Source organism: Osmerus mordax, chromosome 3 (genome assembly GCF_038355195.1).
Source record: "Osmerus mordax isolate fOsmMor3 chromosome 3, fOsmMor3.pri, whole genome shotgun sequence".
In the NCBI taxonomy this organism is placed as follows: domain Eukaryota; kingdom Metazoa; phylum Chordata; class Actinopteri; order Osmeriformes; family Osmeridae; genus Osmerus; species Osmerus mordax.
Window position 1 is genome coordinate 10,406,465 of NC_090052.1, and position 17,221 is coordinate 10,423,685.

At 39.8% G+C, this 17,221-nt stretch overlaps 1 protein-coding gene across 1 annotated transcript; it reads left to right on the forward strand.

Annotated features, from left to right (window-relative positions):
- The first annotated feature begins 826 nt into the window (after nt 1-826).
- Nucleotides 827-16,277, forward strand: LOC136940514 (C-Jun-amino-terminal kinase-interacting protein 4-like). Its single transcript, XM_067232702.1, has 6 exons — nt 827-1,183; nt 13,891-14,011; nt 15,487-15,557; nt 15,660-15,748; nt 15,938-16,088; nt 16,224-16,277. The coding sequence occupies exons 1-6, from the start codon at nt 884-886 to the stop codon at nt 16,275-16,277; spliced, it is 786 nt and encodes a 261-aa protein (XP_067088803.1). The 5' UTR covers nt 827-883.
- The last annotated feature ends 944 nt before the right edge of the window (nt 16,278-17,221 follow it).

The window sequence follows — 17,221 nt, forward strand, 5'->3', positions numbered from 1 at the left end:
GGCCTGTTTCGCTGCCCCACATTGAATTGCCATTTGAAAAATTCCTTCCATTTGAATAAAGAGTTGCTAACCCTTGTCAATATGATATTTAATAAGCGATAAGATAAGCATTCATTCAAAATGTTATTCACAAAAATACTGAATTGCGGATTGCATAGTCATTTGCACATTGAATTTCCATTTGAAAAATGCATTTACATTTGAATAAAGAGTCTAATAAACTTCCATACTCCATTGAGATGTCTCCATAATTACATTTTTAACGTATACTTGTAGTAAAACTATTTTAGTAGCCAACTGCTGACATGTAAAACTGTGTTTAGAAGTGTGAAACAAGATATTAATGTATTCGAGATTATATATATATATATATTCGGCTATATGATAATTGGACTGAAGCTACTTGTTTTTTTATTTTTTTAGTTGAAAGCCCACCATTTAGAAAACATGTCCTAAGTAGCTTTATAAAATAGATATGTTGTGCTTCATCTTTTTGTTCATTCTGTAGGTGTGCAGGTATCGACAAACTATGGCCAATAATAACTGACAAACCCAAGCGAATAAATACAAATTCATAATAATCTTTCAGAATAATTCTGCAGGAAAAAACATTAATCCCTTTAAGAATTTGACGTCATCACGCAATTCTATGGTCAACAGCTCAGCTGTTGTGGGAAGACAAAACGTGAAAAAAGGGAGAGAAAAAATCCACGTAGCAAATACATTGCAGCCAGAGAGAGACAACGGGTTGCACCGATTTTACAATATCAATTTGGATCATTTTATGAATTGTCATAGCATTCTGTCAGCAAACAGCGGAATTCATTCTGGCGGGTGAGTGGAAATAAATACTAGATCCCATTTTCGCGAGGACGGGAAGAAAATGGAGTTGGAGGACGGAATAGTGTACCAGGACGACCCGGGGACATCGGCTATGATGTCGGAGCGGGTGTCGGGCCTGGCCAACTCAATCTACCGCGAATTTGAGAGGTTGATCGGGAAATACGACGAAGACGTGGTCAAAGAACTGATGCCGCTGGTCGTCGCGGTGCTTGAAAACCTGGATTCGGTGTTCGCCGAAAATCAGGAACATGAAGTGGAGCTAGAATTGTTGAAGGAGGACAACGAACAGCTTATCACTCAGTATGAACGGGAGAAAGCGCTGAGGAAACATGCCGAGGAGGTGAGTGCCTTCCAGGGGACGAGATAATAAGGAGAACACGAGAAGCACTTGGGAGTACCACCCCATCACCAAGAAAGGCCGCGCGCATGAGTTTCCCAGCAGCATGATCAGACAGCCACCCCTCTGAAGCAGGTGTACACACCTGTGCTGAACATGCAGCACGTGGTGCTGTTAGTAGATACGGTCATTATCTGTTAGCTAGTGGTGTAAACAAGGGGCAGTAGGAGGAATTGCACTGTTGCTCAGACAAACAGTTATCCAGCTAGCCTACATACCAGAAGCCAATGTTGCATAGCTAGCGTAGGCTACATTATTTTAGCATTGTCGATGCTCACGAGTTGTAGGACAATTCTGTGTCTAGCTAAGTTAACGTTAGAAATAGTAGATGACCTGTTCAAGACTCACTCAAAACAGCTTATAAGACATTGAACTTTAGCCAAACAGCTGTTGGCCTGTGGTGATGATAAGGTGGCCTAAAAGATGGGAGTGAATAGCCCGGATGAGTAGGATGATTTAACTGGGTTGTTGACAGTTTTTTCCAATTGCTTAAGCACAATTTTGATAACAGGGCTCACTTTCTCAAAACACAACACACGATTCACACAACTAGACACACAAGTAGCAGAACACTTCCAATCTTTTGCAAAATGAAACACTTTGTTCAAAATATACAATCATGTATAAAACCCAATTTCTGTCACCATATGCCACACACATCGTTCATAAAATTGGACTCTGAACCAGTTACACACTGTAGTGCAAAATTAAAACACTTTTACACTAACTATTCTTTTCTAATGATAGAACCTGCTTGATTTTGTCAGATATATTGTTCCAGTAGAGTAAGTACAAGTACATGAATATGTTAACACAACACACAAGACCAGTACTGCACACTGCTGAAAATATTTACTGTATTTTTCCAAATTGTCTACGTAACGGTTGCATTTTGTGCAGAAAATCAGAAGATATTTCAAATCAAATACTGTAGTAGGCTACATAGTAGTCTGTAAACACAACAAATACATTTGTGGAGACAAAAGAAAGAATACAGCAAATTAAATACAGTACATTATTTCAACCATGGACTGCAGTAAATATGTACAAAAAAAGTACTGATGTAGTGCATATAGCTGTAGCTACATGTAGCAAAATTTTACTGTACTGTAGACAGTAGAGAATAGTAGTTTTCACCTGTGCTCTTGTCGAAATATCCAAATTACTGTTGCAACAGTATATCTACTGAGGTTGGGCTGAACTCTCTGTCCAGCCTCTGTCAATGTTGCCCCATGGTTCACGACATGGTCAACCAATGTTCAATGTCGTTTGAATTTCATTAGATACTGTAAATTTGGCTCTATTCTTCCACTGCCCCCAGGTCTACCTCTCCCTCTCCCTACCTTCCTCCACGGGCTCCCCCTCTCATCCTACCTCTCCCTCTTCCTCTACCTGCAACATTGCCTTCCATTTTTGATGAGGACAGGTACACTGACCTGTTGCCTTTTTATAGTGCTTACCTGATTGGTATGTTTACAGTTTAGCACGTTAGTGCTTGTACACCTGACGCCCATGTTCGATCCATCTGTTCACATGTGTGGCATTTTAGAAGGCAGTGTCTAAAAAAGGCAATGAAGTGACGATTTTAAATGTCTGTGTCTAATGTAGAAAATTGTGTTTAGTGATTTGCAAAACACTGTGTGTAGTATTTTGCAAATAGTGTGAGGATGAGAATGTGCTTATAGTTGCGCAGGTCTGTTCTTCTGTTGTGCTCCTTAAGCAATTGGAAAAAACTGTAATCCCGAAAAAACTAAATTAGCTTTATTGCATACAAAAGTGTCAGTGCATAATTTTTTTCCAGCCCGCGTCTGAAGAAGCAGTTTTAAGTGACTCACCACTTGGAAAATGTATTACAGAAGAGTACAGATAGGTCAGGGAGAAGATGCTGTCAGGGAGAGAACTTTCCACAGACCCTTTCTCATGCACTTTCCAGAGTGAAGCTGCGGAGCAAAGACGTAACACGGCCAACAGCACTCGCTGAAACATCGAAGGTGGAGACTTGAAATTAAAACTTACAAATAAATCAGTTGTCTACACAACATTGTTTTCAACAGATTGACTAGATATTTGAAATGATAACGTTAGTTGTTTCCACTTCTGTTGTCGAAGCAAACTGGATCGACTTAAGCGGGTAACGTTAGCACTACAGCTTAGCAAACAAACTATCGTGATTCAACTCAGCTTAAGTTAGCTCTAGCTATCTTGCTGAAAAATAGATCTGGACAAACATGCATCTTGAATTGTATATTTACATGACCACAAAGGTTATTTATTTGAATGAAACACAGTCAGGAACGTGAAATAACGTTAAATCATTACACATTCTACCGATGCTAGATACAGGCAGGATACGTTAGCATTGCTAATAACTGTTAGTGACAACATCATACTACAGCTTGCGGTTGTGATGAACATAAGGTCGGAACAGCACCTCTTTTCAGCAACAGCTTCATAGCAAATCCTGCTTTACATTGTCCCAGGTTTTCAAAGCTGTCCTCAGTGAAATGGTTTGAGCAAATGTGTAATTGAGGGTCGAACTGCACAGGGATCTTCTCATAGACAAACATCACAGCCCGTTGAGTGTTTGTTTTCTTAGGAAGACTCTGAAAAGTGTCAGCATTCCCTGTACAGCCTGGAACACTGCATTTACGATGTTCTATTTTCAATATCCTTTAAAAAGTTCCAAACTTTCTCCTTTGTAATTCCCCTGGAAGTACACAGAGCAGCGCGCAGCTAAACTAGTGTTAGATGATTTCTGTCAGAAGATGGGCCAAGGAAAACACCACAATGTAAAAGAGTTGACTTGGTTTATTCGTCGAGCTGCTCGGATCATGTTACCACGTCAGGCAGAGTGGTTGGCATGAGTGAGAAACATGTCTCTTAGATGGCAATTATATACATTAGCTGGACAGTACACAGTGTTTCCTCTAGGATTTTTTTTAGCAGTGGGCTCGTATCTACAAAAAGCAGTCCTCGCTGATGGTTTTTGGTGTAGAATTTAGTGAAATACAACATTGTGAAAACACTGCCAGTGAGCGAGTCTGACTCTGAGGCTAACATCAAAACAGTGTAACGGGGGACCAAGACATGGCTAAGACTATGTTGGTGATGCATTTTCACTCAAACTTCAAGACTTTCATGACCCAAATTTGATGCGACAGATCAATGGGGAATCGCTTTCTCTCTTAAAGGCTGTCCTCCTCGACCTTTTTGGTGAAGAATTCACCAAGATGAAATTATCAACTTCACCGAAACACAGAGGAAAAAGCTAGCTACTTTTCAATCGGTTAAATAGAAGTAATGACTGGCACATATTGTTAAGTAACATGGCATTTTATTTTGTTTGAGGTTTAACTTGTCCAGTAGGGCAATTACATTTCTCTTCCACTTGCCTTTCCAAAAAATCAACTTAATGTCAAGCCCTGAAATGGGACTTGGGAATGGGAAATGTTAAAAAGTTTTTTTATTCATCAGTCCACTTACAATTTACCACGTTAACAACATTTATATTTGTAGTACTTGATGCAAGTTGAATCTAGACAGCAATCACACCAGCAACTGCTCAATTTAATACAAGAAAGGAGTTTGGTAAATAGAACAGAATATACAAGACAACCAATTGCATTCAATAAAACATTTAATTACACAATATTTCAAGTGAGAGGGTCAAGTTTTTTTTTAGTGAGTGGACTTGAAATTCCTGCCGAGCGTTGAGAGCTAGCTGGACGATAGGGGACCCCTTAATCTGCAATTCATTGTTGCTAGCTTTAATCAGATGTAGTAACTAGGCTAATAAGAGAAGACTAACTTTGTATGCCAACGAACACCAATAACTAAAACTAATTTGACAAACTATAAACCAACAGACTTCTGGTTATGATACACGTGCTCTTTAGCTAGCTACAGTAAAAATGTTGCTTACGTTAGATACTAGACCCTACAGTCTAGTTCTAACTGCATTTAGAATCTAACAAGCTATATCTTACGATAAACTTTTAACTAGTGGTGGGCCGTTTTCGGCGTTAAGGCGCTGTGTTAACGTGAGACTCTTATCGGGCGATAAAAAAAATATTGCCGTTAATCTATTCTCAAAGTTGGGTTGGGAGCTGGGTCTATACTACGCAAGCTATGATTAGTGATGTGTCGTTCGTGAACGATTCATTCATTTTGAACGAATCCTTACAAGGACTCGGGAGTAACGAGTCCTCTCAAAGAGTGATTCGTTCATTTTCTCGTGGCCGCGCATCGGGACTGTTGCATAGGCTCGTCCAAGTAAACAGAAATGATTCGTTCATTTCCCGACTCGGTCTTCGGGTACGAGTCTTTGGATCATTTTTCACGTGACCTGCATAGGCTCTGTAGTGGTAGCTAGAGGAAATGCTAGAGGGAACGATTCGTTCATTTCCCGACTCGGTATTTCTACGAGTCTTTGGATCATTTTTCACGTGACCTGCATAGGCTCTGTAGTGGTAGCTAGAGGAAATGCTAGAGGGAACGATTCGTTCTTTTCCCGACTCGGTATTTCTACGAGTCTTTGGATCCTTTTTTCACGTGACCCGCATTGTATTTTTTTGTAGAGGAAACAGTTTCCTCATTCCCTTTCGCGTGGCCACTGTTTTAGTAAGACGTGAATGATATTCGCTCAAGTCATCATACTGACTGGTTTTGTTATTTTCACTTTACACTTAGTTTAGTGCAGTGTAATTGTTTGCCGTGATAATTAAATGCTAGTGTGATAATAAATGACCAAATCATACAAACTGTCATGATACATTATTTGAATGCAGGAATTTCTTTTAAAATAGTATCTGCTTGTGCACATGTCATGCACTAACCTACATGAGAATATGATACGTGTTTGCAGTGGACGGATAGCCCCCCCCCCCACGTTGAAATGAACGAATGACTCGAAAAAAGATTCGTTCATTTTACTTAACAAGATTCAAAAAAACGAATCAGTAAAATGAACAGAACTTCCCATCACTAGCTATGATGACTTTCACCTTGATATTTTAGCGCGGATGTATACCTAGCCGAATTGCACTGTAGGGGGCGAGATCGAGTCTTCGAAACTGTGTGTATTAGTGATGGGCATTCCGGCTCTTTTTCGTGAGCCGGCTCGTATGGCTCAGCTCACCAAAAAGAGCCGGCTCTTTTGGCTCCCGAACGGCTCTTTAAAAAATACATGTTTTAACTATGAATTTGACTATGATGGGTGTGAAAACTATTTGAATTAAATTATGAAATGAAATCATACTCGATCGTAACCACATATCTTTATAAATGCATTGATTTGTCATGGCTCTCCTCCGAGTTTTGACTACTCTCTGACTGTGTGTGAGTTGGCTCGGCCCTCCCTCATGCAGGATTGACAGGAACAGAATGTGAGGATGATCGTGTGCGCCTTTAAGCCTACAAGTATTTTTTTGTTGTTCTTTGAATTAGCCAATTATTTTAAATACAATTAAAATTCATTATTTCATAATCATTTAGTTTTTATAGGCTGTATTAATCTATTAAAAATAGAGTCGGCTCTTCAGATATGGAGCCGGATCGTTCGCAAACGACCCATCACTAGTGTGTATGCCTTGTGTATGAAATTATCACATCAAACGTGACGTGCTAACATGGATGCAGCTATGAAGCCGCCTGGTTTGTTTCAGGGAAAATGTATTTTTAAGAAGCTTCCCAATGGAAACCTCGACAAGACTAAGGTTGTTTGCATCTTGTGCTATGCAGAATTAGTTTACTGTAGGAGTTCTTCCAGTCTCAAATACCACCTAAACGCAAAGCATCCCTGAGCTAATGCGGAAGATGCCGGGCCAAGCACTGATGTAGCGCAGGGGAAGAATCGTCGTCAAACTACGATGTTTGAGTGCAACCGAGGCAAGCCCATCAGCACAGCTCTATCAGTCAAGCTAACTAATCTAATAAATAGTTAATAAACAGCAAATGTTTACTCCTCGACAGGTCTGCAAACGCCTTTGTAAACCAAGATTTGTTAAAATGTTTGTTAACGTTATCGTTTTACAAACAAATCGTTTTAACAAATCGAGGCGACAAAGCGTTTGCTGACCTGTCGAGGAGTAAACATTTGGTTTCTTATACTACAACAATACGTGGGAAGATCACAAATCAAACAGGTCGAATCTGGAGCAGACGCCATGTTGTCAGGGCAATCAGCTGAACTTGCACTGGTGACGTCACTACATCTCCAAGGCAACATATCAACAACATCAATTCGTCTTCTGTCTGCTTCAGATACTTCTTTAAAACGGGAAGCGATTGCGGGGCGTTTGCGGACAATCCGTGTATCATTCGTTTTAATTTTTCAATTGATAAACCAAAAATTATTCGTTTTTCCGTTATTCAATTGAAAAAAACAAAAACGAGAAACCAAATCAAAAAAGGGGCACTGACCGAAATTGAGTGCCACTGAATGCATTTGATCATTTTACGCTCCAGTATCGCCCGTGTTACAAAAATGCTGCCCTCAGTTCCGACGCACTAAATTCTAACATATATTTTTTAGATGCTACACATGTTATACATCATTGGAAAGCTACGATTCTTGTGCTTCCATTGAAATAAACCAATTCAAGAACAAGTCGCAATAGCAAGAAAGGTCAACGTCTTTTTCCGATGAACATTCCTTCAACAATGCCAAAGAAAAAATTTTTACTCACCCTAAACGGTTCAAATAGGTCCAGGTGTGCAAATCATGCCATCAAAACTTGATCTGCTTACAGTCCCAAAGGTCCAAAGTATCTAACCATATCAAATAGTTCGTCCACAAACAATGTATTACATTCATAAATAGCCATTATCCTTTGTTTCATTATGCAAGTTAGCCGATGGAAGAAACAACTTGTTTACATAAAAGTGCACTTTTCTCCGGTTAGCAACGGTCTATTTACTATCCAAAGGCATCAAAATGTCCGCTGAACCCTCCCCTTTTGATTGACACCAAGATCGACCCAATCGGAGCTTCCATGCCCCGTTGACAGCCCTCTAAAGCCAACTAGGTCTGTGCGTCCTGCCCCCCTCCCGCCCCCGTCCCCACACTCGTTCTAAACTAATTTCTCGAACTGGCTTCGACGGGCTCTGAAATTAGCTCGTTAGCCTTGTAGCTGACAGCTAGCTGAAAATGCTAATACCTCATTTGTATGTGTCTGTGGAGCCTTCAAAATAAAAGTCGATTGCGCAATATGGTTGACAGAATCAGTGTTCTTTGTGCGCCAATCCTGGGAATCAGATAAAGCACCCCAATGTGTTCATGCTTCAGTTTTTGTGTTTCAGTAATACTAATTAGGGATTTAGCTATTATATATGATAGTTCTAAGTACCACCTTTCATTAGAGATAACAATTATGAAAAATAATACCTTTTTATCCTAAGTATTTGACCTTGGTTACAAAGGGTCATTTTGGAGTCTCCAAAAGGCCCTTTTAGAAAATGCCTGGATGTACTCTTATAAAAACATGTGTCAAATATGAATATATTGTGGTATTATGTTTGACTTTTGATTTGAATTGGGTAAGGCTTCTACCTGTGGTCCAATTTAGTCTTCCAGCTAAGACCTACCACCTCTAGGCCTCTGTTTTCAAAACAAAATCTAGGCGGAAATCACTTTCCTTGTGTTCAAGCTTCTATTACTCAACACTAGTAGGACTGACAGGGGTCCTGACAACAGGGGAAATAACTTCAGAGTGTCAGCTTTCAAAAGAGATAATGTACATGCATGTACTCCAAATGGTTCAAGAACAGCTTCCAATTTACTTTGGGTATGCTGTTTAGGCGTTTTTAGGCACATTTAACAGGAGTCTTAAGAGGTTTTAACATTGTCGGCATGAAAAACATAAGCACAATACATACAACAAAATATACATGGATGGATTCCCATCTGATGCAGAGTTTTGGAAATCTCTTTATGCGTCTTCCCAGTTAGAAATAAATCCATAATTACATCAAAGTAACGTTCCAGTGCGGCCATATGGTGTCGACACCATACCACTGTTACTCACAGTGGCTCTTAGCGCAGCGCTGGGTTTATAGGCAAATATAGATAGGCTAACCTGGAAGGTCCTGCCGATTTTTTCGGTTGTCATCAGGGTTCTAAATAAACTTTTTTGATCACCAGCCAATGTGGCTATGGTAACAATCAGAATTTCCACTAACCACATTTTTTCAGTGACAATAAGAGAAATTATGAGTGCCACTGAATGCATTTGATCATTTTATTAACATTGTTGGCATGAAAAACATAAGTACAATACATACAACAAAATATACACTGAAAGTGCAAACATTCCATTTCAAGTTTGGGATCTATCCATCTACATTCTTCCTTGTGTTTTCTGGTGGGGTCTGTGTACTTTGCGGCCAATGGATTTTCGTTTTGAAATAAGAAAACCAAAATCGGGAAACGAGCTGTTTCCCGACTACCATTTAGAAATAGGAAAACGGAAAACGACCCATTTTCCATTTTCTGTTTTGATAATAGAAAACGGAAAACAAAAAAATGACCTGTTATCTGATTTTCTTTGATGTGCTTAAACATGGAAATCGGGAATTAAAATAGTGTGTGGAAATCTTCTTTCTCAATTTTGCGCAGATTTTTGTGTTGTGACCCCGAAGTTGCTCCCACGAGCTTGACAGTCACATATTCAGGATGTCAGCAGAGGGCGCATAGCATAGCAGATGAACGATAAAATTGCTCGCAGAGCAATCGAGCCTCAATGCAAAATTGGATTACATCGGACTGAAGCATGGTTCCAGAGTCTCATCAGCCACCTCACAAAATAAAGAAGGTTCTACACCAAATTTGAATATTTTTCTAAGAAAGTCAGTGACCGGATGTATTTTATAATTATTTTAAAGTGAGTCTCTTTGACTTTTGGGGAAATGGGCCATTTAATGAATTTAAAATGTTAGTTTTTTTTATGGACAATGCAACCATATTCGGAACCTGTACACACAATCCTCTGTTATCAAAAAAATATTTAGATTTCAAAGCATCACTAATATGTATTATTACATTTACTGTCAAATAAAGTACAATCATTAATAAAAACATTTGGTAAAGTTGGTAAGGGTCTTATTCTTACATATAATAATGTGCTTTGAACTAACTGTAATAATGGTATCGGTATTGCTTTATAGATCTTGTTGTATTCTCTATAAGTACAGTTTAAATTATATTTGTCGAAGAAAGCTATATATTACAAAAGGTTACCAGACATGTATAACATCATTCACAAACACAATGCCCTTTTCATACCAATCATATTTAAACAATGATTTCCTATTGATTACAATGACCCTATTGTTCCATAAGGCTCAAATTTGTTAAGATAGGCTCAAATTTTTTGGGGGGCTCGAATTTGAGCAACCTGAATCGCTGAGCCTTGAATTTTTGGGTCAGATTTTTTTTTTCATTGAAATATGTGAATTCTGTGTTTAAATTATTCAAAGTATTCAATGCCTTTTAAAATTCAAAACATTATGTCACTGATTTGCTTCCATACAAATGGCAGCGCGCCCTCTGCTGACATACTGAAAATGTGGACCAGAGTGACTGTCAAGCTCGTGGGAGCAACTTCCGGGTCACAACACTAAAATCTATGCAAAATTGAGAAAGGAGATTTCCACACACTATTTTAATTCCTGATTTGCATGTTTAAGCACATCAAAGAAAATCAGATAACGGGTCGTTTTTTCCGTTTTCTATTATCGAAACAAAAAACGGAAATTGGGTAGTTTTCCGTTTTTTGTTTTCCTATTTCTAAATGGTAGTCGGGAAACAGCTCTTTTCCCGATTTTGGTTTTCTAATTTCAAAACGAAAATCCTTTGGGCGCAAAGTACACGGACCTGGTGGACGCTCCGTTTGTTTCCATGGTTTCTCGCGCTGGTTACACTGCAAACTGCGCGCAGCCAACGGGCGCATGAGTAACAACTTCCGGGTCACCAAAAACAAAATTTCAAAATCATTTTCGGTCAGGGCCCTGTTTTTATATTTGGTTTTTCTATTTTTCGTTTCTCAATTGAATAACGGAAAAACGAATAATATTTGGTTTTTGGTTTATCAATTGAAAAATTTAAGAACGAATGATACACGGATTGCGGACCTGTGCAAAAAACATATTTGGTTGTTTTAGAGTTTTTTAAGGCAATTTAGGCTACACAAGTATATCTTATTGAACATAATTTATTTTCATCACCAATTATCATAGTAGAACAGCTTTCTCAAGCAGTTTGTGATGCATTTTGGAAACAGGAGATGAGCTCCTGGTCTAATGCGCCACCTGGCTTGAGAAACCCGTTCTCAAAGACTTACTTTTAGTCATTATTTGGGTAGCACACATATTCTGAATGCCTTCGGCGGAATTCAAATTAGCTATTTTAATATAGATTAATCTAGATTAACGCCAAAATTACAGTGAGATTAATCTAGATTTTAAAAATTAATCTATGCCCACCACTACTTTTAACTAAAGCTGGCTATATAAAATACTAATAATAACAATTGATAAGAGGTCCACTAATGTGTTGAAATATGAAAAAATGCAGTACGGTATTTTCCAGACTAAGTCGCACTTTTTTTCATAGTTTGGCTGGTCTTGCGACTTATAGTCAGGTGCGACTTATATATCAAAATATATATAATTTAACATGTTTTTAAATGTTAATTCATACTGACTGACATGAACCAACGAGTTCAACGGATTCAGTGATGTGGAATGAGATCGGGAGCTTGGTGAACTAGCTTACCGGTAACTTGCTTGTTGGACTCGCTAGCTTGTTATGTTAATTTAGCCTATTCAGCCTCCCAGGTATGTTCTCAAGCCTCACCGTGACCGTGAGACACACGCATTTAAGCCCGTTCACACGCTCTCACGCCACACCTAGCATTTCTCACGCTGAGAAGGCAACGCCAGTCAAGTTGTCCTGCTAACGTTGTATTCATTAGTGGTTGCACGAGTGAAGGTTCTAGGCGACCGTACGTTCCTTACTTGGTAAGCAACAATAGACGCGAACACACGTGAAAGCTCGTCTCGGGGGAAGGGAATCTCCAAGCTTTTGATAAAACTTGACGACCCTGTCTTTATGCTATTGTGTAGCTGAATAACTGTTAATGTGTTACGTTAACATACTGGACACCTATTCAGCCTGTTGTTCTGTGTGCTATTGTGTAGTTGAATAACTTGCCTTTACATATTAAATGTCTGTTCTTGGTCTTGGATTTTGTGAAATACATTTCTAAATAAATGCGACTTCTAGTCCAGTGCGACTTGTTTTTTTCCTCTTCATGAAGCATTTTTTGACTGATGCGACTTATAGTCCGAAAAATACCGTAATTTGATCAATTTACCAGCTAACTTGCTTCGGAAACACTGAAAATGAATGGGGTTGAACGTTGGAAAATACAATGTTTGGAACTCGAATGTGACACGCTTTACTTCCGCATTCTTCGATAACAATGGAAGTCTGTGGAAATGTCGCAACTCTCTTTTTATATGGTTTTGGTTCGGGCGAGTGTATGGGTGGGTCCTTCATTTTTTTTACAGTGGGAGGAAGTGGAGATGCGTCGTCCATTTTTTTTTACAGTCAATGGATGTGACTCTGACCGTCAGTCTTTCTAAATTCCCATGTTCTGGGCTTTAGAGCAACCACAGCATGTGGTGGTATTTTACACCTCTGAGTTGAGAAAGTGACACTGAAGCAGTGAGACAACCACACGCAAACACGCCAAAACAACACCAAATTAATACAGACACTGCTGTATGCTTGTCCTGTTACCCTACCCCTAGAATAGAAGTGAGTAAGGCCCATAAGTTGGGAAATAGATTTCCAGGTCATGTGATCCTTTGCTTCAACGGCCAGGATGGCTTAGACAGAACCTCTATGTAGTTTGGTTGCTCTGCATTCACTTAGACCTGTTGTCACACCCTGAACCTTTATCTTATTTTTCTAGGATTTCCCTGTTGTGTGGTATGTTTGAATGGGAATGAGCTGCTAAAAATACCACCCGGAGAGTTGGCAGATTATTCTGTAACACCATGTAAACAGTGTCAACATTTAGGCTATCCTTACAGTCTGCTAATTGGTATTGAGGGTGGTTGGTACAAAAATATCAATGCATTTATTCCTAAATCTGACACTTTCTCAACTTCCTGTCACACAAACCACATACACACACACACACACTTTTTTCAAGTCAGGATTAAAGTCAGGAATTGTCAGCTCAGCTCAGCTGGGCAGGATGTAGAAGCTCACAATCCCTCCTGTTCAGAACACACTCCTCTGACACGCCAAGAGGATGTTGAAGAGATCCTTAACTTTAGTGAGAACAAAGTAGTCCCGATATTCTGCCTCTCAGTTCTCCCTCTGGCCCATAAAACACTCAACTTGCTTCTCACAGAGCACATTGTGATTGAATTGCTAATGGTCTTGCATTGAAATTATGTGGGGTCATCACCATGTTGATTTTAGTTTTTGCTTTTTATAGCCATTGAACTATTGAAAACATAACCCTGAGTTCATGTACAGAGGTCCAGGGTTAGGGTTTAGTCTCCTGAGTGTCTTAATGGGTCTTCTTTTGCAATCTATTTAAACTTCAATCTGTCTGTCTGTGTGTGTCTCTGAGCAGAAGTTCATCGAGTTTGAGGACACTCAGGAGCAGGAGAAGAAGGACCTTCAGAACCACATGGGCAGAATGGAGTCCAATTCCCGCCAGCTGGAACTCAAAATCAAAAATTATGTAGACCAAAGTGAGTGTGCACCGTACTCTCTCTCACTCACTCAATCACCTATACATACCATGTGAAGTTATGAGCTCCATCAAAATGAGTTAACCATCTGTGATTGCCCTGTTGCCACGCCCAGTTAAGGGTAAATGATTCATTGGTCATCATGCTGTTTGCAGACTCTATCCTACTTAGTACTTTAAGAGTGGATGGGCTTTGATTAATCAAGTTCTTGCTACCCCCCTGCGGTTTCGTAAGCATCTACTTGTGTCTCTCAAGACAGAGTTGACCTGTGTTTATACACCTTGAACTGAGCTGGTTAAATAAATGAATCCATGGCTACACTCGGTGTAATTTAGATCTTTCGATTTAATATTTGTAGTATACATCTGTTCACTAAACTGATATTAAACAAGTGAGTGAAATCCAGATAAGTGGTGTAATTTAACATGAGCACATTCCTTCTGTCTGACTGTTAACATTTCCTGGTCAGTCTAGATCCAAACATAGGAATCTCATGCCAATATGACTAAGAGCCATAAGTACAAGCACACCGCACCCTGGAGACATGGTTGTTAATGATTTATTGGTAAGAAGAAACCATACAACGAACACTTTGGCCTTGCAGTAAAAAATGAATTGCCCCGAAATTTACAATCATCAACATATACAATACACAAATTAAAAGTTTGTATTTAACACAGTTAAAAACAATATTATTGTCGATCACTACTACCAGCTTAGTTATGAAGTCCGACAAGGAGTTTAGCCAGTGCAGGTATCGCACTTGTGGTGTAGCATTTAGTTCCCCTGGCTAGAGAGTACTGCAGTGAGTTCCTCAGCTGTCTGCCGTGCTGTTGTCCCCGGGTCAGAGGCAGCCAGGAACAGAAGCGTGGCGATTGTCTTACTTTGTTTGCAAAGTTAAAGCAGAGGTCGAGTCTGCGATTACATCATAAGGAATGGACAACTACAGTCATGGGAGGGTTTTGCTCAGTGGTTAGAGCTGACTGCAGATCATGAGGTTGCAGGTTGAAATCTCCCCTGTACTGTATAGCATCTGCTAAAGTAATACATTATTATTATGTATCCATTGATACAGCACCGTGTCACCATCTTACTGTCTCAAAACACTCATTTGGTGCCAACAACACAGGTAGATGATGGACAGGTTTAGCTGCTGTAGTTGATTCCTATTCTACACTCTAGATGGTGGAGCAGCTTTACGCCTGGCTTAGGCTAAACCTGACAAGCTAATGCAGGCATTAGATGTTTTTGTCACCTCCTAAATTGTCCCTTTTTAAATCACTTGACAGAGATTATGTTTTCAGATCTGTGAGTCCTCACACTGGTAGCACACGCCAACACCAATCTCTGTAATTGTACTATGCATGTGGGACATCTAGTGGTGGCTTGCAGTCATTACACAGCATAATGTGGACCGGTATTACAGTGATCTGTGTACAGCAACAAAAACTGTTCAAAGACTGCTGTCCTCTCAGTTGGCAGGTTGGAGGAGCGAGAATCAGAGCTGAAAAAAGAGTTCAACTCACTCCATCAGAGACACACAGAGGTACATGGGGATGGGGTTGGAAGGGAAAGTGGAGGAGGTCAAACTTAATTGACATTGCTTAATGTTAAGTTTCCTAACTGACTTGTTATATTCTGTCTCTAGATGATCCAAAATTACATGGAGCACGTGGAGAGAATCAAACTCCAGCAGCAGAATGAGTCTTCCGACTCCGGAACACTGGGCAGAGTCAGGTGAGTTCTGACCCCAGGCCATGATGGTCATGACTTTTTAACATGAAATATGTCAATTTTCAATGAAGATCTTGGGTCTTTTAGTCATTCATTATTGGATAACCACTTCCAAACCACCACCTGTTGAACGCTTTGCATTGACGTTTTGTCGTTTGAAAGGGCGGGTTTTTTATGTTTTATTTCCTGCAGAAAAGAGCGCCCCCTGTCTCTGGGGATCTTTCCCGTATCCGGAGGGGGCTCCTCTCTCCTCCCAGAGCCCCTTGCAAGGACGGGGACCCCTGGTGCAGAGTCATGGAGGTTTAATGACCTGGCACATCCTCGCTCCAACGCCAGCCTCAAGGTTGGCTCTTTAAAAATAAAAAATAAATCATATTATTGATAGGACAGTTGGAAAAGACAGGAACGCAGGGAGAGAGAGAGGGGGAACATGTGCAGGAATAGGCAAGTTGGTTTAGAACCCGGGTCCCTGTGTTAGGCATCAGCTCTTACCCAGTCAAGAGCCACTGGGCAATCCTCTTCCTTCCTCTGACATAAAAAAATAGATACTCTTGTCATATTTGTTGCAATAAACTTCACATCATTATAGGAACCTATAAATCTAATGGTTCGACAGTGAAATTAACCTTTAGATTAGTAAGTTCCAAATATTTCCGACGGTCCCCACAGCTCAAGTAATGTTTAAAAAAATGGTAGCTAGCTAGCTTACATAGCTGCCGGGCTAAGTTACCTAGCATTAAACTCGTAGCAATGCTACTACCATGCAGTGTTACTTGCTAGCCTTCTAATTAGTACATTTTAAAACCATACTAAAGCGTTTGTCGCATCGTTTTTGTCTATTGGAAAGTATTCTATTTGAATGTTTGAATCACATATTTGTGATTTTACTCATTAACGGATTAAATAAATCCGATATCTGGGGGCGTCATTGGACTGTAATAAACACAACCAATAATTTTGTTTGGCCCAAACTAAATTATTGGACAGTGTTCGGACCGAATGCAATGATTGGACAGACTACTTGTCTTACCTACCTCTCGGCAGTAGTCAGGCAGCGCGTTCATGTGTTTCAAACTCAAAATTGCCGAAATTGATAGGTTCGTAAAACTTGGATACCCTTCCTTTAAGGGAATTAAAAGCTTGGTCAAATCAAAAATGTAAAATAAATAAATGTGTTGAGCGGTAGGAAATTTGTAGTCCTGAAATACTACAGTGATCAGGCGATTTACGTATGTGCGCTTACGCAGCGTCACTGACAGGAGACACTGAATTAGCTGTTGGTTCAGGCAGTAGGACTCAGTAGTAGTATTTACTTGATACTTTATTTCACACATTACAATACATTATCGTAATACTTGGATTTGGCATATGGTTGTGCTCGCAGCGGTTCCCTGCCGCACCCAACTGAGACACCATCTCCTGAGATACCGTCTCGACTTCCGGGCAGAGAGCAGCGAACGCATTCCCCAACACAAA

Bases quoted from the DNA above. Each gene is read 5' to 3' on its own strand.
- LOC136940514 (XM_067232702.1), top strand. From the start codon at position 884: ATGGAGTTGGAGGACGGAATAGTGTACCAGGACGACCCGGGGACATCG. The intron at 14,012-15,486 runs GTGAGTGTGCAC...CTGTCCTCTCAG, and splicing joins CAAAAATTATGTAGACCAAA to TTGGCAGGTTGGAGGAGCGA. The intron at 16,089-16,223 runs GTTGGCTCTTTA...TCCCTGTGTTAG, and splicing joins GCTCCAACGCCAGCCTCAAG to GCATCAGCTCTTACCCAGTC.